A 21,591-nucleotide genomic window follows, 5' to 3' on the forward strand; every position below is an offset into this window, starting at 1 on the left:
TGTGGTCATGTGAACAATTTGGCTAGATTTGTCCTTCCTTTTCACATCTAATTAATTTGCATATCATTTCAATAGTTGGCTACTGGTTTTACATTGCTTTCTTATTACCGTAGAGCTTTAGATACTCTAAGTAACTAAGTAATGCCATCACTGTAGTTGCATACAGTCATCAGGGCACAGTTACTAGCTGCTCCAAGTCCAGACTTCAGCACACATGGTGGTGGAAGTGTCAAGAGATCAGAAATACAGGAGAGTAGCCAGTATTAAACCAAACTCCCAGTTGAGTGGGAATTACTAAAAAGAATAAGGCAAGGGATTAGCAGAACTAGTGAGGGCAAGAACTGGGGATCATAGGAATAAGACCATCAAAGAGCAGAAAAGTGCCATTTACAAGACAGTAGTGAACAATGGGTAGGAACAAAAGTTTACCATGAAGACATTATGCCAGAACAGCAGTATCTAGGAATAAGCAGTTTGGTAATGCCCATTTATAGCATGTGGCTACCCAAGAAGCATGGGAATTTTATTTGTAAAGCTGTTTTAAAATAGCTCCAGTCCTGTCTTCTGCTTTCTGTCCCATCTAACTGATTAAACTCCTGTCCACAAGGAGACTGTGTGCATGGTGGGTTATTTTCAAGTCTTTGGAAACAGTCCCTAGTAAGAATAGCAGCCCTAACTCATCCTCCAAAAAGCTGCATTCCTGATCTTCACTCTGATTTTGGAGATACATACGTTTGTGAGAAAAAAAAAATATATATATATATCCTTACTTCGAATTTGTTTAAAGGTGGGTTTCATAGGCTCAAGCCAAATCTGAATAAGAAATAAAAACCAAATAATTAGGAAGACACTGAATACAGAATATCAAATAAGAAAATAAATTTTAACCAACTTTATGCAAAACCCTCCACACAACCAACTTTAGTCCAACAACTGTTTATTGCATGTATTTTTACAACAAAATATAAACTGCTATTGCAAACACATATTTAAAATAACTGTATAAAGATGGGGAAATTATTTTGTTAAACCAATGAGGGAAGAAGCAGCAGTGTGAGGTTCTAATTCCAGTGAAGTGTAGTAGTTAACTATAGGACCAGAATCTGGGAGATCAAGGTTCAAATCCCCACTCTGCTACAGAAGCTTCCTTGGGTGACCTTGGCCTAGTCACACTTTCAGCCTAACCTACTTCACAGGGTTGCTGTGAGGAAAAAATGGAGAAGAGAACGATGTAAGCTGCTTTGGGTCCCCACTGGGAAGGAAGGCAGGGTATAAATGAGGTAAATAAATACACAAATCAATCCAGAATGAGCTCTGCTCTATCTTAGGAAACAATAAGGGTGCTTGAACAGTAGGCCCCATTGCATAAGGAAGTTTCTGGAATCTCTCTCTAAGAACATAAGAGAAGACAAATGTTGTATCAGGCCGATGGCCCATCCAGTCGAACACTCTGTCACACAGTGGCCAAAAATACCAGGTGCCATCAGAAGGTCCAGCAGTGGGGCCGGCTTATAAAGGGGGGACTGAATGAAATTTGTCCAGGATGGTTAAGGTCTACGAATGGTTAAGATCGAAGGAATTTCAACAGCACCAAATGCTGTTGATGACTCCCGGGTATGAATTTGGGGGGCTCCTTCCCACCTCCAGCCAGCTGGCCTGCAGGGGGGAAGCCCTGACACACCAGCAACCACCCAGCCACCCCTACTGCAAGATTTAAAGGGCCTTCCAGCTGGCCCTTTAAATCTTGCAGGGCCTTTAAATATTGCACGAGGGAGGAAGAGGGGTGGCTGCATGCGCCCGCACTCCAAGCTGTGAATTTGTGGCTCAGAATGCAGGCGTGCGGCCTCCCCTCCCCACCTCTTCCCAACAGCATTTAAAGGGACCCTTTAAATGCTTTTGGCAAGAAGCGGGGGTACCAGCCCCCAACGTGATGATGCGACTTTTGCGTAACATCATCACACTGGGGATATCCCCTCCCCCTCCAGTAACACCCTCCAAAGTCCCCCATCGGGGACTTGGAAGAACCTGGCAACCCTACCCTCGGGGTGCCTTTCAACTGTACAGATGCATATATAACAACTTACTGGTAACAACATACTGCTGATCCCCAACCCTAGGGAGGTCCAGCTGTCCTTGACCAGGCTCAGGGCCTTTTCAGTCCTGGCCCCGACCTGGTGGAACTCTCTGCCAAATAACATCAGGGCCCTGTGGGATCTGATGCAATTCCGCAGGGCCTGTAAGGCAGAGATGTTCCACCAGGCTTTTGGTTGAGGACAGCAATAGTTAAACCTGGAACCCTCCTTTTTTACTTTTGGCCCCGCGTTCCCTTCCCCACCCTGCTGCACAAAGAGCATGGCAACTGGCAAAAAGGATTGATCACCATCTGGATTGGTTGTTTTATTAGTGCACTGTAATAATTTTATCATACTGGTTGTATTTTATGTGTTTTAATGCTGTAAATCGCCCAGAGCCTGCTTGCGGGGTTGAGCAATTTAGAAATCTAATAAATAATAATAATAATATTGATGGGAACTTCAGAAAAAAATTCAGAGACTTTTTATTCAGTACCTGGGAAGGCACTGGTATAAGGCACAAAAAATGTGCAGTAAGACTAGGAGTTATACTTTTTGGTTTAAAGTCAAGAACCCAGCTTTTAAATATTCAAGTTCTACACTATTTAAATACTTCAAAAACAGATTGCTGAGAATTTATTTATCTCTATAATGTACCTTGATTGCAAAATTTAAAAGTTCCCCCATTTCAGCAAAAATTATATTTTGTACAGACTGCTGTTGGGGCAAGAACTTACACAGGAAGATGGCAATTGATTTGCAATGTCAGAAATATATGAACATAGCATTTTTAGACATGTACAATATGAGCACTGGACACCACATCTAGATGAACTCACAATGGTGCAGATCTGCTTGCTTGAAATACAGCTTCCTTATCCCACATAAAGATAACATTTTAATGTAACCGTCACTGCAGGAGAGCTGCCAAGGCTCTTCCCTTAAAAAGTACACAGCTGAAAAGGAAATCTATTTACACCCTTCTAAATTTCAGTTACATACCCAACATGACTGCAAGTTCTGAAACTCAATTCCAAAGTAGTCCAATTCAACCAAATTCAAATGTTTATATACTTCTGTCAGCAGCTTCTGGCCAAGACATTTTGACTGGGAAATAACAAAATGAGTGGGTATTAAGCACTGAAAAGAAGTAAAGTTTCAAACATTCATCTCAGAAAAAAACAAGTTTAAACAAACCATTAATGCCAGTTAAGGCTACACTTTCACACAAGCCCAAGGACAAAATGCATGAAAGATATACCTTTATACCATTTCCTACTTATATGTGGCTGGCATTCCAAAAAGTGAACCAAAAGCCTCTCTTTCTTGTATCATAAATATATTTAATAACTTAAGTTATACTGTGGTACAAAATCTTAGGCAACATTAAAAAAAACCCTAGCTGTTTTAAGGGTATCTGTAATAACAGGTCTTGCATCTTGTTCTGTTTCAAAGTCACCATCAGGCAAGTCCTAGAAGAAAGGCAGCACACTTAGTTTAAAAGAGTAAGCTGTCTCTTACATCTATGAGATTATTGAGAAACAAGGTCAGTCACCTCTTTTCCAGTCCCCCCCCCCAAGTCTTACAAAAAGTTTTATTTTGAAACATGTTAAGAATCAGATAAAGCCATATAGACCCTTTTAGAGAACTGCTGATTGCTTAACAGAAGTATTTCTTTAAAATTATTAATGATTATTATTTGGTGTGAAATTCAAGTAGACCTTCCCCAGAGGAAGGGAAAATCATCCTGACAATGCTATCTCATGAAGATGGAGAGACATCCCTTGACTGTTAAACATCAGAAAATCATTAGACATTCTCTCAGGAACATATAACACTTCAGAAACCCAACAATGTTTTAATCTCAAATGGATAAAAATTATATAGAAATTACACATTCAGATTTCTAAAAATTATGAATAAAAATTTCTTAACATTCTGATATTAAGCATAAAATATGGAGTCAAAAGGATGTTAGGAATACAATATAACCAACATACTGGATCAGATGCAATTGGTGCCCTTCTGCTCAAAGTAATCTTCCAATCTTCCATGACCAAAAGAGCACCTTTGAGTTCAACTCAGATATCTAACAGTGTATGGACAATGCAGACCACAAAATATACAAGGTATCGGGCACAAAGGGCTATGATGCAGTTTATGGAAAACCAAGGAAAACTCTAAGTTCACCACACACAAAAAAATTCTGTGAATTTTTTTGAATTACAACCCCACCAACTGTAAAAGTGATGTCTGCACATACAAACACATCTTAAAACAAAACAAAAACGTTGGTTAGCAATGGCATCAATAAACTGAACAACAAAAGCAGGAGATGAGGGAGGAGTAAGGAGAGGAGTGAAAGGGGATACTCTGGGGACAGTGAGAGTATGGAAGAACAGCGGATCTGGCAAGGGTGGGGTGAATCCAGAAGCTGGAACCAGTAGCAGCAGAGAAGTATGAGTGAGTGAAAAGGCAAGCAAGAAGATCCTGGGTGTGTGTGAAAACAATTAGTAGGTGAAGCAGGGAGTCACAGCAAGAGACACAAAGTGAGAATGGAGCAAGGGCTGGTGGGATCTCATCCTGGGATGGAGGGTGGCCTGGTTCTTTCTACCCCTTTCCCCCTCTACCCCTCTCTGGGCCTGGTGGTCAGCTAGGGTTGCCAATCCCCAGTTGGGGAGAGGGGATCCTCCAGTTTGAAGCCTCTCCCCCTGCTTCAGAGCTATCAGAAAGGGGGGAATACCTGCTGGGCACTCCATTATACCCTATGGAGACTGGTTCCCATATATATATCTAATAGCCAAGTGGCCCCGTCTGTGCGGATATCTAAATCCGCGCTCCGGGGCCACTCGGGGGGCAGGGAGAGGTTTGTGCACACGTGGGGCAGTCCCCACGTGTGCACAAAAAGGCTAAATGTTGCAAAAAAATTCAGGGGGATGTTTAAATCCCCCCGAAAGTGCCAGAGCGTTCCGTACGTATGCACACGGAACGCTCTACAAAGGCCGCCGCCACTTGCAAGGGGAACGGCAAGTGGAACGGGGAACGGTGAGTGGCGGGGGGGGCAGAGGGGCGAGGGCCGAGCGGCTCAGAGCCGGGAGAGCAGTGAGGGGCAGCCCAAGACCAGCTCGTCCCTCAGCCCACGTACCAGCTTGCTCTGGATGATCCCGCTGAGCCGCGAGGTGGCCGAGCCCCTGCCGGGCCCTCCTCCTCCTGCCGCGCCGCCACTGCCTCCTGCGCTGAGCGCCCTGCCCGGCCTGACGCCGCCGACGCTCCGGCTCCCCTCAGCCGCCGCATCCCAGGAAGAGAAGGCCACCGGCTGCCCCGCCAGAGCTCGCCCGGCCGGACTACTTTGGAAGGTGTGCCGGGATGGGGGGGGGAAGTAGCGAGGGCCGGGGGGGGACGGAGAGAGAGTGCCCGGCCGGACTGCTTTGGAAGGTGTGCCGGGATGGGGGGGGAAGAGTCGCGAGGGCCCGGGGGGGGAAGGCAGGGAGAGCAGCGCCGATCACCTACTCCTGCTGCTTCCTCCCTCCTGCGAGTATCGCGGGTCCCCCTCTTGTAGGGTATAATGGAGAATCGATCCGTGGGTATCTGAGGGTTCGGGGGGGTGATTTTTGAGTTAGAGGCATCATAGCTGCTGGTGTCTCTCCTCAAAAAACACCCCATTTCAAAAAGATTGGTCCAGGGGTCCAATTCTACAAACCCCAAAAGAAAGTGCCCCCATCCTCTATTATTTCCAATGGAGGGAAAGTATTTAAAATGAACGCAGTCTCTTCAAAGAAGAGAAGAGACTGGATTTATACCCTGCCCTTCACTTGGAGTCTCAGAGCGGCTTACAATCGCCTTCCCTTTCTTTCCCCATAACAGACACCCTGCGAGGTAGGTGGGGCTGAGAGAGCTCTTTGAGAACTGCTCTTGAGAGAACAGCTCTGAGCCACCCAGTCGCTGTGGAGGAGTGGGGAATCAAACCCAATTCTCCCAGATTAAAGTCTGTGCTCCTAACCACTACACCAAACGAGATCAAAATGTGATGGCAGCTTACCCGAAACTCACTTTGTAGTTCCCTCTCCCAAAGCCTCCCTCTGCTCTCCCAGAGCCTCCTGGTAAGTCTCCCACCCGCTGGTCAGCCTCACCTGGCAACCTTATAGTCAGCTAAAGCCTACAAAAACTGCTGCACCCACTGGAGGGGGCAGCCGCTCAGAGGCACTGCCACCCACTGCTGTTGTCCAGCACAGCTGACCCTGTGGGTCAGACCATGTGCTCCTGCCATTGTCAGGCTCTCAGCCACCACTGTCAGAGCTATCCCAGCTGCCAGGAACAGAGGAATGTTGGGACCAAGGCCATGGGCATATCTAGGCCAGCCTGTTCTTCCACTTGTCCCTGGGTAAGTCAAGGGGATATACAACCTGCAACCTTCTGAACGGGAAAGTTTGCATGCATTTTAACTTCCAGTCATTATAAGTCATATAAGTAACTACTATTATTCCCAAACTATTTTCTATGCCTTCCCATGAGCCAGAAATCCCAAATGTTCCTTTGTTGGATTAAGTAAACAGCAATCACTAACAGATAATTACTATTGATGTTTGAACCAAATTTCCAAATTTGCACTTTTCATGGAGTCCTCAGAGTTTAAAGAGTAATTATTGCCTTGAAATATAAATAACCATGCAATTTTATTTTAAAGTGCTAAGGACTTTCTGGGAACTGCCTTTAGATAGTTTGTTTCTGTAATATTTTCCATTTTTAATTTTTTTTCAGAAACATAAACTATAAAAAGTGAACGCTAATCCAAACAACCCATAAATATGCAAGCAAAAATGTTCAACTAGGTTTTTCTTTACCTTAAGTGCACTATTATTTTCTTTTCAAAGAAGCAGACATAACACGCTGAAGACAAAGTGAATGTTATGAAGACTGGAGTTAAATATATGCCAGGAAAATTGATCTCTGGGGTTCTTAACAGTAGAGAGGAAATTTTCCCTTTAGCAAATTCATATAGCTCCTCAAGTTGTTTATGGCATTTTAAAATTTCCATTTCATATGCCAACACAAAACCATGCCAAGTAAAAAGGGTTCCTGCCTTTTCACAAAATTGAGAAATGCATTTTATATTCTCAGTTAACATCCCATGTATTTCCATGCAAGCAACACAAAGGAAGTTCTCATGCTCTACTATATGGTACAATCTTGATGACAATGCAGAATGCCTATATAAGATTCTTTAAAGGTCACAAACATTTCAACAAAAAATACTCTTTATGGTTTATTTCCCAATCAGATGTTGCCAAGTATTTATATGTTTGTGTTACAGTAGTGGCAGAGTTACAGGATTATTACAATACTAGAAATAAGGCCCGTTGTGGAAATAAATACAACGGGAGCTAGAAAGAGGCTCTGGGAGAGTGCTCTGGCTTTGGGCAAACAGTGTCAGTCTGCTTTTAAAACATGAACCTGGGACCTGCACACCACCAGAATACAGCAGGTTCCATATGCAACTGACATTCCAACTGCCTTGCGGGGGGGGGGAGTTTGAGGTGTGGAATGGAGTGAAGTCCAATCAGCTTCCATATGCAAAAGACCAGGTTGTTGCAGCAGTTGTGGTGTGGGCGGGACCCGGGCTTTGCCTTCTGATTGGTGGCGATATATGCTGAGGAGCAGTGCCATCAGCCATACACTAAGGGAGTGCATTTTAGAATTAGAACTTTGGCACCCACTATTCAATTATATATAAGGAGAGACTACCCCCCAACATTCCACAGGTTCTACTTTAAAGTAAAATAAGGAATAACCGAAAGATCAGGACATGCTTTTAAACTTGAAGCTGCCAAGGGCTACTAAAATAGACTTTCTAGAGCAACATTTAAAAAATATTTGCAATTGTGTTTTCTACACCAACTAAGTGACAGAGCAAAACAATGATATTTATTAATAAGAAAAATAATTTATTAACAATGTTATTTATACCTTCAATATGCTGCACTACCATAACACATACAAAAACAGCAGTTTTCACCTTTCAGATAACATAAAGGTAAAGGTTTCCCTTGCTTGAAAGCCAGTCAAATCCGACTCTAGGTAACATACAAACATCTTAAACAGTTAAAAACATGAGGTCAACAATGGTTACTCAAATCCAGGGGTCATTTCCTCTGGGAGTGCACAGGAGCAGAGCTCCAGCAGTAACAAGCCCCGCCCCCTGCTCCCAGCAGCCCTCAGTCGGGCCACGAGGAGCAAGAAGTAGCCAGGTAAGTTGCAGAGCCCCCTCCTCCGTCCCACCTTCAGGTACAAGCTCTCCCTCCTCTGTGAGGGCAGATCTGCACATTCCCCTCTCCCCAATAGCTAGCAATCCAAAACAGTCCAGTGGCACCTTTAAGACCAAGTTTTATTCAGGTACAAGCTCTCCCTCCTCTGTGAGGACAGATCTGCACGTCCCGTTCCCCCCCCCCAATAGCTAGCAATCCAAAACAGTCCAGTGGAGCCTGAGTGGTGGGTGTTGCCTTCTGACACACTTCCGGTGATGTCAGGGGGTGTGGCATATTCAAATAAGTTATGCTAATGAGCTCATGCACCTCTTTTTCTACGAAATGACCCCTGTTCAAATCTATGTCAATTGAAAGCCTTCACTACCTCTCTGTCTTGGTTAAATCTTTGGTTTCCCAGATTATAATTGCAGAGGCCTAGATCCAAAGTCTTCTTCCACTATTATCAATTTCTCTCTCCAAATGTAAACCCCATGCTATCCATGATAGCCCAACTCAGCTCCCCCCCAAGTAATCCTTTGGCTACAACCAATTTGCTCCAAAGCTCTCTCCTGCCAACTGCCTTTGTACCAGCAGCACACAGCTGCTATATATGTAAGCTTTGCATAATATTATATTCTACCCCATATTGCAGAAAAAGCTGTTCTTGACTGGATTTCTGAAGACTGCCTAATTTGACCATTACCAGAAAGCATATTTGAAGGAGTGGGAGTGCACACTGTGTTCTAGGTCTCCTACAAAGGGCAAGGTCACTTATTCCTTTAATTTACCTGCTTTCTATAATTGGCAAGTTTTTCAGTCCTCTGGTACACTAGCTAAAAAGCCCTTGCCATAGGGTTGCCAACCTTCAGGTGGTGCAAACCACCAAATTTGCATACACTGCACATCAATGGGCAGTTGATTTTAACCACCAGGTGGTTGCTGGAGATCTCCTGGTATCACAACTGACCTACAGGTGACAGGGAATAGGTTCACCTGGAGAAAATGGCTGCTTTGGAAAGTGGACTCCATGGCATCATACCCCATTAAACTCCTTCCCCTCCTCAAACCCCGTCCTCCTCAGGCTTCACTTCCAAAATCTCCAGGTATGTCCCAACCTAGACCTGGCAACCCTATCAAGCCTGATTGGAAACTTTCAGTGCAAGTTGAGAGGCCCATAGGATTTGAGAAAGGGCAATCCTCTTAGTTTTGCGATTTAGCCTAATACTTTCCATCAACAGCAACAGAATCCTTGATCTTATCTCAATAGAGATACATAATTTCCGGCATTTGGGGCCATGTTTCTGCCTTTTGGAAGCAAGCAATAGTTTCTGTCACATTACAGATGCATACATTATGAGATACCATCTGAAAGAATTTTACAGTGTAACTTACCTTTCTAGAAACATAAACACTTTCATGTACAGTAACCTATTCCTTGTTTACTAAACATGAAGTTTTTAAAGACTTTCTAACTACACCTTATGCATTCCAAACACACTTTGCATTCTTGAGCAGTGACCCAATTCTCTCTACAGCTGTTAGCAATTCTTGCTTTAATACTACAGGAATGCGGTCTTAGGGTAAGGAAATAAGAACAATATGAACAGAACACTGAATGGGTTTTCACTAGTATTACCCCATTCAACTCAAACTTTGAAGACGATGAGACCTTTGTTAACTTCAGCCACTTCTCTGTTTAGTGGCCTATACAATTATAATGTTCAGTCAAATTACTTACATATGTTCAGTTACACATATTTCAAAATATATTTTATTATTTTTGTTATTTATTAGATTTTTGAATTGCCCATCCCTGCCAGTGCAGGGCTCTGGGCGATGTACAACAGTGAATAAAAACATTTTAAAAATTAAAAACATAAAAATAAATAAAGTTAAAACTCCAGACGGTGAACTGAAATCACTCCCTGTTCCGGACTGCCCAGCTACCTTGTGGGCAGGGGAGAAATAAGGTACGACTGATCTGGAGAGCAGAAGAGGGTACCAGTTAGAGTGAAAACCATTGCTGTCCTCAACCAAACACCTGGCGGAACATCTCTGCCTTACAGGCCCTGCGGAATTGCATGAGATCCCGCAAGGCCCTGGTGGTATTCGGCTGAGAGTTCTACCATGTCGGGACCAGGACTGAAAAAGCCCTGGCCCTGGTTGAGGACAGCTGGACATCTCTGGGGTCAGGGACCACCAGCTGATTGCTATCTGAAGAGTGTAACGTTCTCTCAGGGACATATCAGATGAGCTGGTCCTGCATATATGTTGGTCCCTGACCAGTCAAGGCCTTAAAGGTCAACACCAAAACCTTGAACGTGACTTGGAATTCTACCGGAAGCCAGTGCAGCTGGCGCAGCACAGGTTCTAGGTATGTCGTTCCTGACATTCCTGTCAGGATGCGTGCCACTGCATTCTGGATCAGCTGAAGCTTCTGGGTCAGCCTCAAGGGCAGGCCAGCATAGAGCGAATTGCAGTAGTCTAGCCTGGAGGTGACTGTTGCATGGATTACCGTGGCTAGGTCAGGGCACGACAAGAAAGGGGCCAGCAATTGTTGCTGTTCAGTCGCACAGTCGATTCAGACTCTTTGAGACCCCATGGACCAGATCACACCAGGCCTTCCTGTCTTCCGCCGTCCTCTGAAGTTTGCTCAATTTCATGTTCGTTGCATCTATAACATTGTCTAACCATCTCATCCTTTGCCTTCCCCGTCTTCTTTGACCTTCAATCTTTCCCAGCATCAGGGTCTTCTCCAGTGAGTGCTCCCTTCTCATTTGGTGGCCAAAGTATTTGAGCTTCAGCTTCAGTATCTGGCCTTCCAGGGAACAGTCAGTTGATTTCTTTTAGGATTGACTGTTTTGATCTTCTTGCAGTCCAAGGGACTCTCAAGAGTCTTCTCCAGCACCATAGTTCAAAAGAATCTATTCTTCGGCACTCGGCCTTCCTTATAGTCCAACTCTCGCAGCCATACATGACTACTGGGAATACCATTTATTTCTTTATTTCATTTATACCCCCCGCCCTCCCCACACGCAGGCTCAGGGCGGCTTACAAGGCACAAAGTGCAATAAGGATAAAACAAATTAAAACAGTTGAAGCTAAAAAATTCACAACTAACAGGATACAGGAAGACTAAAATTACACACTTCCCATTGCTTTGACCATGCGGACTTTTGTTGGCAGGGTGATGTCTCTACTTTTTATCATGCTGTTTAGGTTCGCCAACGATTTCCTCCCAAGGAGGAGGCGTCTTTTAATTTCATGGCTGCTGTCACAGTCTGCGGTGATCTGGGATCCCAGGAACGTGAAGTCTGTCACTACTTCCACGACTTCCCCTTCTATTTGCCAAGGAGTGATGGGGCCGGATGCCATGATCTTAGTTTTTTTGATGTTGAGCTTCAAGCCCACTTTTGCGCTCTCCTCTTTTACTCTGAGCAAGAGGCTCTTTAGATCCTTTTCACTTTCAGCCATTAGAGTGGTATCATCTGCATATCTGAGGTTGTTGATCTTTTCCCCAGCAATCTTAATTCCCGCTTGTGATTCATCCAGGCCAGCATTTCGCATGATGTACTCTGCATATATATTAAATAAGCAAGGTGACAGTATACATCCTTGTCGTACTCCTTTTCCTATGCTAAACCAATCAGTTGTTCCATATCCGGTTCTAACTGTCGCTTCTTGGCCCTTATACAGGTTTCTCAAGAGACATGTGAGGTGGTCTGGTACTCCCATCTCTTTAAGGACCTGCCATAGTTTGTTGTGATCCACACAGTCAAAGGCTTTAGCATAGTCAATGAAGCAGAAGTAGATGTTTTTCTGGTACTCTCTTGCTTTCTCCATAATCCAGCGAATGTTGGCAATTTGATCTCTAGTTCCTCTACCTCTTCGAAACCCAGCTTGTACTTCTGGCAGTTCTCTATCCATGTACTGTTGAAGCCTAGCTTGTAGGATCTTGAGCATGACCTTGCTAGTGTGTGATATGAGTGCAATTGTGCGATAGTTTGAACATTCTTTGGCATTGCCCTTCTTTGGGATTGGAATGTATACTGACCTTTTCCAATCCTGTGGCCACTGTTGCGTTTTCCAAATTTGCTGGCAAATTGAGTGCAGCACTTTAACAGCATCATCTTTTAAGACTTTGAATAGCTCAGCTGGGATACCATCACCTCCACTAGCTTTGTTGTTAGTAATGCTTTCTAAGGCCCATTTAACTTCACATTCCAGGATGTCTAGCTCGAGGTCAGTGATTATACCGTCGTGGTTGTCAAGGACATTGAGGTCTTTCTTGTATAGTTCTTCTGTGTATTCTTGCCATCTTTTCCTAATCTGCTTCTGTTAGGTCACTACTGTTTTTATCCTTTATCATGGCCAGCTTTGCATGGAACGCTCCCTTGATTTCTCCAATTTTGTTGAAGAGATCTCTAGTCCTTCCCATTCTATTGTTTTCCTCTATTACTTTGCATTGTTCATTCAGGAAGGCCTCCTTATCTCTCCTTGCTGTTCTCTGGAAATCTGCATTCAGTTGGGTAAATCTTTCCTTTTTGCCTTTGCCTTTCGCTTTCCTTCTTTCCTCTGCTATTTGTAAAGCCTCATCAGGCAGCCACTTTGCTTTCTTGCATTTCTTTTTCTTTGGAATGGTGGTGATTGATGCCTCCTGTACAATGTCACGAACCTCCGTCCATAGTTCTTCAGGCACTCTATCAATCAAATCTAGACCCTTGAATCTATTCTTCACCTCTACTGTATATTAATCAGAAAAGCGATCTAGGTCAAACCTGAATGGCCTAGTGGTTTTCCCAATTTTCTTCAGTTTAAGTCTGAATTTTGCAATGAGTAGCTCATGATCTGAGCCACAGTCAGCTCCAGGTCTTGGTTTTCTGACTAGATAGTGCTTCTCTATCTTTGACTGCAAATTATATAGTCAATCTGATTTCGGTGTTGCCCATCTGGTGATGTCCATGTGCAGCTGAGCTTGGCGCAAATGAAAAAACACCAGTTTGGCAATATGTGCGACTTGGGCCTCTATAGTCAAGGAGGTATCCATGATACCCACCAAATCAAAAGCTGAGGTACCTACTCCCTTTGATCTTGCAGGGCTGCAGAGAAGTTGGACTTGATGTTTGATCATTTTTCTAAGCTACTGTTTTACAGGGTTGAAATTTTGATACCAAATAACCCCTGAAGGCTCACAAACTACAAGCCAAAAACAAAAAGAATCAACACTCATTTCAAGTTTTAATGTTTAATCAGGTACTTAATTTGAAGGGGCTGACTCCTGTTTGTTTTTATATCTCTAGCTTCTAGAGTTAAATTTTACACAGTACACTCATACAAAATTAAGAAGAAAAAAATAACAGGACCTCCATCTCATTGTTTTGAATGAACACTGATGATTCATGTTGTTTATCCCCACATTTAAACAGCACTCAAGGAGTTGGACCCTGTAGAAAAATTCCACAGATGCAAGATAAAAGGCAATTCCCATCTTCCGAAGCAGCCCTCTATCTTCCCCCTCATGTTGCTCTCTTGGGTTCCCTGTTCCCCAGGAACAATATTCCAGGGGTATGTCTGGGTTGCTTTGGGAGGCAAGCAATGTTCCCTCTAAGCCGTGGAGTCTTGTGAGCAAAAATTCTACTTTGTGAGTTGCCGGCATTAAAGTTGTGAGCCAGCCATTTGGCTGCACGAATCAATTTGCTCTGGAGCCATCCCTTCCTGAGCTAAAGCAAAAATCTGTGAGCTGGAGGCTTAAAAAACTGTGAGCTAGCTCGCACTAACTCAGCTTAGAGGGAACACTGGAGGCAAGAGATGGGGAAGCTGAGCTTCCATGCACTGCATGGATCACAGTTGGATCACAGTTAGACGTGGTCCAACCCACGGTTTGACCTTTGCTTTTGTTTGGGAAGATTAGGTTTCACTGAAAGACATTTTAAAAGATTATAAACCAGAGGTGAAACATTCTCTTTCTCTAGGCACAACTGAATAACTATATACATCAGAGTTTTATTACAGTCTTTCCTTTTTAAAAATAATCATAATTCTAGAGAAGTAGTTCTTTGGATCGTACTTTTTACGATCAGTTGTCAGTTCTTTTATTTACTACATTGTATCTCACCATTTCTCCAAGCATCTAAAAAGTTAGTTGCCATGGAATCTTCATATTTCGCTAACAACCTTTTAAGGTTAAGGGACACTTGAGAGAAAAAGTGACTTGTCACAGAACAGTGTAAGAACTTCACACCTGAACAAGAATTTGTACCACAGTTTCCTCCAATACAAGACTAGCCATTAAACCACAAGTTACCTCCAACCACAACTGAATTAATCAACAGTACTAAATAGAGCTAGTAAGATTCGGTGCTTAGAAATTTTAAGAAGGTATAGAAGAATCCAAAATGAGCCTACACAGCACAGTGCTGGCAATTAGGAACCTGGTGACATTATTTTGGTCAGCCTTGTTCCTTTAACTATCCCAAAGTATTTTAAAGGATTTTTAAAAACTGAACTACCACTGTAGCAGCTTCTAGGACATTCTATTCTCATAACCTCCCTCCCAAAAAAATACTTCAATTCAATTCAAGAGAATTCAACACGAAATCGATTAGGATTCATTAGTAAATTCTAAAATGACTAAAGTGAAGCTAAACTAAACACTGGTCACATCATGAGAAGACAAGTTCTCTGGAAAAGACAACAATGCTAGGAAAAGTCAAAGGCAGCAGGAAAAGAGGAAGAACCAACATGAGATGGATTGACTGAAACAAGACTTTCATTTTGCAAGACTTGAGCAAGGCTGTTAATGATAGGATGTTCTAGAGTTCATGAATTCATAGGGTCACTGTAAGTCAGAAGGGACATGATGGAACATAACACACAGTATATTCAAGACTATCCCCCCACTTAGGTCTTAACAAAGAACTGAGATTCTTCACTTACCTGCATATCCCACATCTTATAGATGTTAATTAGATCAGATATAACTTTGTAACTACCTACTGTATCAGTTTATCTTGTTTCATTCTGTACTAGATTTTATGTTAATCCTACTTGCCTATCTACAACTGTTGGGAGTCGCCCTTCGCCGACTGAGTGAACTGACTACTCTTGATTGGATAATATAGCCCTGCCTCTACCCTCCACCTTTCTGTTGTATATCCATTAGGTTAGTCCATTTATATACACACTTCATGCACCCAATGAAGTGAGTTCTGACTCACAAAAATTTATGCTGGAATAAATTCTGCTAGTTTAAGGTGCTCCTGGACTCCTGTTTCATTTTGCAAACACGCTTGCTGGTTCAGAATTGGTCAACAATGCAAATTAGTTCCCTGAGGCTCTGCTCCAGGACAACAAAAAGCAGGGTGGGGCTGAGCCCAGGAGACCTCTGTCTCAAACTAAGCTCTGCCCATGGTTTTCAGAATAAGTTATGCAACATTAACATGCAGCTTCATGCTGTAAGAATCAACCTTCTCTTGGCACAGAATTTTGATTTGAAAGAATGCACAAGGTAGAGCCTGTACTCAGTAGTGCATCCACAACCTTGAGAGTTGTGATGGAGCCTGTGGAAGATTTTCACAGATGGAACAGGCTGAGTGAGCAATTCTCACCAATTTCCCCCTCCAATTGCAGACCTTCAACTCCCCTCTTATTCTGTTCTTGGGAGTCCCTGTCCCCCAGGAGCAGCATTACGGGAACATTTGGGACTGTATGGGGGAGGGAGAATGAGTAAGTCTCAATGTACTGACAGAAAACATTCCATCAGCATAAGTATTTGGTGGGTACCAGTTCATTATCCTCTGTTCACCAGACACCCATACACACAATATATCGCTCTGCAGAGATGTGCACATCCATCTGCTGTCCGTGCAAGTTCTCTGACTCATAGCAAAAGTCTACAGAATGTTTATAAGTCTGTACCCAAATTAGATATTGGCCATGATCCAGAGAACCATACAACTATTTTCATATGTCCAAGAGGAACACATGACTCCTTTTCTCAAACAGCAGCCCTATCCCATGGCTCTGTTCAACAGAAAATAATTTCAGAAACGGCATCCTATGACTTAAGAGTTCAGCCATACAGAAAATAAAGCTAAATTCTACCGGACAAGTGCACATTTTGGGTGAGCCAGAATCCCAGTCTTTTGCTCCATAACTACAATATCATACCAGTTAAAGTTTGATTTTACTATTACAGGCTTTTCACAGAGAAGAATCAGAGTTCACTGCCCACATACAAAACTTTGAAATCAAAACAAGTTAACACATCCCCTACGAAGAACTCAACAAAGAGAGATTATAATTCTGAACTATTGTCAAACACTTTTGTTAATTTAAGGACCATTTGACTATTCAAAATTTTCTACAAGTTCATATCAAATAAGTCAATAGAATCTATACACAAAATATAATTTTAAGTGACATTCTGAAACCAATTTACCATCTTTGCATTTTAGTTCTGTTCATAAATCTTATACTTCTCCAATACATAATCTAGTTTCTACAAAGTCTATCCCAATGTTACGATGTTCTGTCATTTTACTGTTGCTTTACAGTTCTATTCTAAGACACTGTAAGGGCCCTGGCAGATTAAACAGGAGGATAAAAATATTACAAATAATAGAAAGTAAAGACAAAATAATCCTATTGATACTCACTGGGCACAGTAAGCATAGTGACTGAAACTAGTACAATACCAGAAACATAGGTTGTTCAGTACATTTAGCAGCAGAGACTACTATTCAGGAAGCTCCACAATCAACTATGATAAAAGATCAGCCACCTTTAAAAGGTGACAGAAGCGGACACCTCCCGCCTTGCTGGAGCGGGAGGGGCCGCAACAGAGTCCCCTGCCTTAGACCTCTCTCTGGGAGGTCTATCGAAGTACCCCGGTCGCCCCGGGGTCCCCAAAAGAGCGTAAAAGGATCAGGCGTTCTCGGAACGACCGAGAAACCACCCGTCGCTGCGCCGCACCCACTTCCGGATTCCTCCCTACCATGTTTCTTTTGGATTGCTAGATGAAGGTAGGATAGCAAGACCCAGACTACTGTAGATCAAATTATTTTAAACTAATATGATGGAGCACAGAGACACAGCAGGAAAAGGAGTAGGCTAATGGGGAAGAAGCAATACTGGGGTGAGGTGAGGAAGACTGTGGTACACTGAAGCAGAGATGCACAGGAATGCAAATTTGGGACTTTTTTCCAACCTGGAGCGATGTCATCAAGTGGAGCTCTTTGTGGAATGTGATTATTGCTTTAAAGCAATGTGTGTTCTCAGGAATAACTCCATCCTGAGGCTTGCAGCAGCTGTGTTTTTAGGGGACAGTTATATCCCACGATTTAAAAATACACACATAGGCAAACCTGCTTAGAATCTGGCTTCCTTACAACACCAACTTTGCATGAGTATTAATGGAACTGACTAGTTCTTGCCTTAAAAAAAGCAGCCCTAAACTCTCAGAAGAACCCTGATGACCACAAATTCAGAGAGGCCCATTTGCTTCTTTCCCCTTCTTCCTTCTACATCTTCCTCCTCCTGTAATCTGGGCCAGGAAAAGTTAAAGATTTTTTTTTAAGGTACTGAAATGTGTCTAAAAACTCCAATGCCTGAGATGTGGAGTACTTTGAACATTTTCAAAACCACTATATACAGTTGTATTAATAGCACTGGTATCATAATTTTTATTTATTTATTTTTATTTACAAAATATATTTCCTACCTTTCTGCCCTTACAAGGACCACCAATAACTGTTTAAACGGCAAATTCATGTTTTCATGTTGGTTAAACGGAACTTTCTTGTTCAGAGGAAATTTACCACTAAATATCAGTTGATGCTGATAGGAGAAGAATACAGGAGAGCTACCATATCTGTATCCTGCCTATGGGTCTCCTGGAGGCATCTGGCAGGCCACTCTGTTTAACAGGATAGTCTAGATGTACATCAAAAGTCTGAGTCAGCAGGGATCTTCACATGCATTATCTTGCTGTAATCCTTACAACAACCCTGTAAAGTAGGTTAATCTTATCTCTACATTGCTTAAGGCCATCTAGTAGGTTGATGACAGACTCAAATTGATGAATTTGTCATAGCAGCCCACTGCCTCAGTTAGCTGAACTGACAAATCTGAATGGTATTCAAGCTCCAAATCAATGCTCAGCTTCTGAAGTGAGGCATGCTGAGCTTCCCAGAGGCATCTGGTTGGTGCTCCATCTGGGGCATTCCCAAATCCCAAGTCTGCTAATCATTTCAAAGAACCCTGTTTAGGGATAAATCTAAAGTTCATTTATTGTTGCACGGGGGGATGGGGATGTGGCTACAGAGGTGTGGGGCTGGTAGTGCATGGGAGGTAAAATGGTTTCTCTCAAAAGCAATTTCAGAGCAAAGAAAAGCCATTAACAAAATAACAGGTTAAACAGTGTAGCAGACCAAATAACAGAGAGCATGGAAAGCCTAAATTGCTTTCTTTTAAAAAGCCTGTAATACCCACAGCCATGAATTACTAACTCTCTTCTAAGGGAAGATAAAAAATAAGCTCACTGGCCATATTTAGAGTACTCGGAGTCATGACAAACATCTGGCACTGATTGTCTCTGGAATTTTGTCTATTTTTCCCCTACTCCGGCAACAAGACACTGACTATGCTAACAGCTTTTAGATTCTTGTAGTATAGGGTTTAACAGGATTTAAATGAGCCTAATCCTCCCACATCCTGCATATTTAAGGCTGTTAATATTTTCACAGCATACAAAAAACCTTCATGACAAACTAATGCCTAATGGAAGAATGACCAAAAGAAGAATTAGAATATTTTTAAAAACTTAAAGTTAGCCTGTTTTTGTCTCTGGGAGCATTAAGAAATGCTTGGCTTTTGCCAAATACTGTCCCCCAAAATTACTCTATTCAGTATACAAATGCTATTAAGCAGTAACTTTGCAGCACAGACTCTGACTACACTACTGATGAAATTATTTTCTATCTTTCCCTCCTAGTTGCCTTTTAAGTAGCAATTTTCAATGCTGACTGGACAAATTTATGTATTTATATCTTTTACATCTCCCTCCGGTCAGCAGCTGAATTTTTCTGTATAACCACAGGAAATCACAGGCTAGTGCAAAAACTTCTAGATTATTTCCTGTATGGCTCAATTAAGAAACTTCTAAAGTACAAAATCAGTTCCTGAATGTGGTGAGTCACGGTCAACCATATATAGCTTTCAAGTAAAACAGACAGTAAACACCAACATAAGATGACAACAGCATACACATTTTCAAACCAGGTTTATCAGAGTTGCTGATGTAATAATAAGATCTGATTACTGCACCCTAAATTTAACTGAACGGAGATAACATTCTCCAAAATGAAAGAAATACACAAAGCAATTTTTATTTGAATAATGCAGCCCAACAAGACAACTTAAACATGAATCTTAATTTCACATGCTGAACAGATGAGCAAATTTAACTGAAATGCAATGCAGTTATTAAAAGAAATCTTAATAGTTAGAAAAAACAACTAAGGCCCCGGGCACACGGAAGGTTTTGGCCCGGGAGAGAGACAGATCGGGGGCGCAGAAAACGGGCGCGATCTCACCGCAACTTCTGGGAAGCGTTGCGCACCCATCCCCGATCCGGCCCTTCAGGCCGAAAACCCGCAGTAAAAAAGAACCACCCCTAGAGGGGGACTTACCGGGAACGCTGCATCAAGAGCGGCCGTGGGATCGCCGCCGCACCTGTCGTCCACAGCAATCCAGGCTCCGCTGAACTGCGCATGCGCACACATGCACAGTTCGGCTACCTCGCTCCCCTTTCAGTGGCTTCCCCCCGGCATCTGATCGTGCCGGGGAGGAAGTGCACGGTGGCTCAGGGGATCTATGTGATCCCGCCGCCGCGTGTCTCTTTTGGTGCGGCTTTAAAAAGCCGCACTTTGCCGGTGCTTTCCCCCCCCCCCCCCGTGTGGCAGGGGCCTAAGACAACTTTAAGATCCAATCATTTTTCAAGAGGTAATAAAGTTTCTCCTGCATCCTTCATGGGGGTGAAGTATGTTGTCCATATGTTGTCGAAGGCTTTCACGGCCGGAGTTCATTAGTTGCTGTAGATTTTTCGGGTTTTGTGGCCGTGGTCTTGGCATTGTAGAACCTGACGTTTCGCCAGTAACTGTGACTGGCATCCTCAGAGGTATAACTCAGAAAGTCCAAGACCACAGCCACACAACCTGGAAAATCTACAGCAGCTATGTTGTACATACATTCTTCTCTCCTGCTTTTACTAGTCTTGTCAATAATTTAGGAAACAGATTAAACTCAGCTTTTGAAAGCATTTTTATAGAGATAATCAGTTTGTTTCAAACTGGGTAAGTGACAGTAACACAGTAAACACCAAACTGGATAGGGATGATATGTGGGAAGAAAGGAAAGAAAGAAAATTCACATGGAACACAAGAAGAGGTGTTTTTTCTCTCTCCATCTCATAACATCTTTAAAGTAACTGATCTACATCAAATAGCAGAGGCGTTCTTTAGTATCGTAGCTAACCCAAACTGCCTACATTGAATGACACATTTGAGAAGATCCCACTGTGGGAAAACATGTTTATAAAGAGTCACACATTCAAGATAAAAATCTATACTTCCTTAGTTGCAAAACCAAAGCTGAAGTTACACTAGATCTTCTATCAGTAACTTTTAAGTAGGTGCTGGTCAGGTAAGATATTCCAAAGAATCTCACACCCCTTTGCAATAAAAGGAAAAGTATATCCATTTGCAATGGACAGTCACTCTAAATTTCTGAAGAAAAATGTTACCTACAATCAGCAAACTGCCTTATATCTTTTTTGGAAAAAATATGTTCTGGCCAAAGCCAGGACGTTTTATTATTTTCAGAAAGGAAGAAAAGTCACTACAAGAAATAAAATAAAACAACTAGCAAGTATTGTCTCTATATTCTTAATGAAAAACTACAGAGCAGATGAGGAAGTTCCTATCTCCATCAACAGGTGCACAGGCCTGAGAGTGAGGGAAGAGTGGGGAAGGGTGGCTCAAATGGCTCAGATTGAGGACAGATAAGCCTATTTTATAAACTAATAGATGACACCTTCCCAGCTTTTTGGACACCTTTCCAGCTTAGGCTCAAGTATAAAAAATTGAGTTTGTCATATATATAGAAGACCTCAAAATATTCTCATGACCCTTGCTTCCATGAGATACAAACCCATTTATTTACAGCAAAATGTAACATAAATCTCAACAATATTCACATATCTTGTTTCCCTCCAGCAG

General features: G+C 42.6%; 1 protein-coding gene across 1 annotated transcript in view; it reads right to left on the minus strand.

The window, feature by feature from the left end:
• The window catches only part of FARP2 (FERM, ARH/RhoGEF and pleckstrin domain protein 2), a 113,729-nt gene that overhangs the window by 79,703 nt on the left and 12,435 nt on the right, over positions 1 to 21,591 (minus strand). The window contains exons 3-4 of the mRNA XM_015416084.1: positions 3,075 to 3,179; positions 771 to 813 (exon numbers count right to left, since the gene is read on the minus strand). Of these exons, the coding sequence (XP_015271570.1) occupies positions 771 to 813; positions 3,075 to 3,179 (148 nt within the window). The remainder of the gene's footprint in view (positions 1 to 770; positions 814 to 3,074; positions 3,180 to 21,591) is intronic.

The sequence above is a fragment of the Gekko japonicus genome, unplaced genomic scaffold (assembly GCF_001447785.1).
Source record: "Gekko japonicus isolate JY-2015 unplaced genomic scaffold, Gekko_japonicus_V1.1 scaffold300, whole genome shotgun sequence".
Taxonomy (NCBI): Eukaryota; Metazoa; Chordata; class Lepidosauria; order Squamata; family Gekkonidae; genus Gekko; species Gekko japonicus.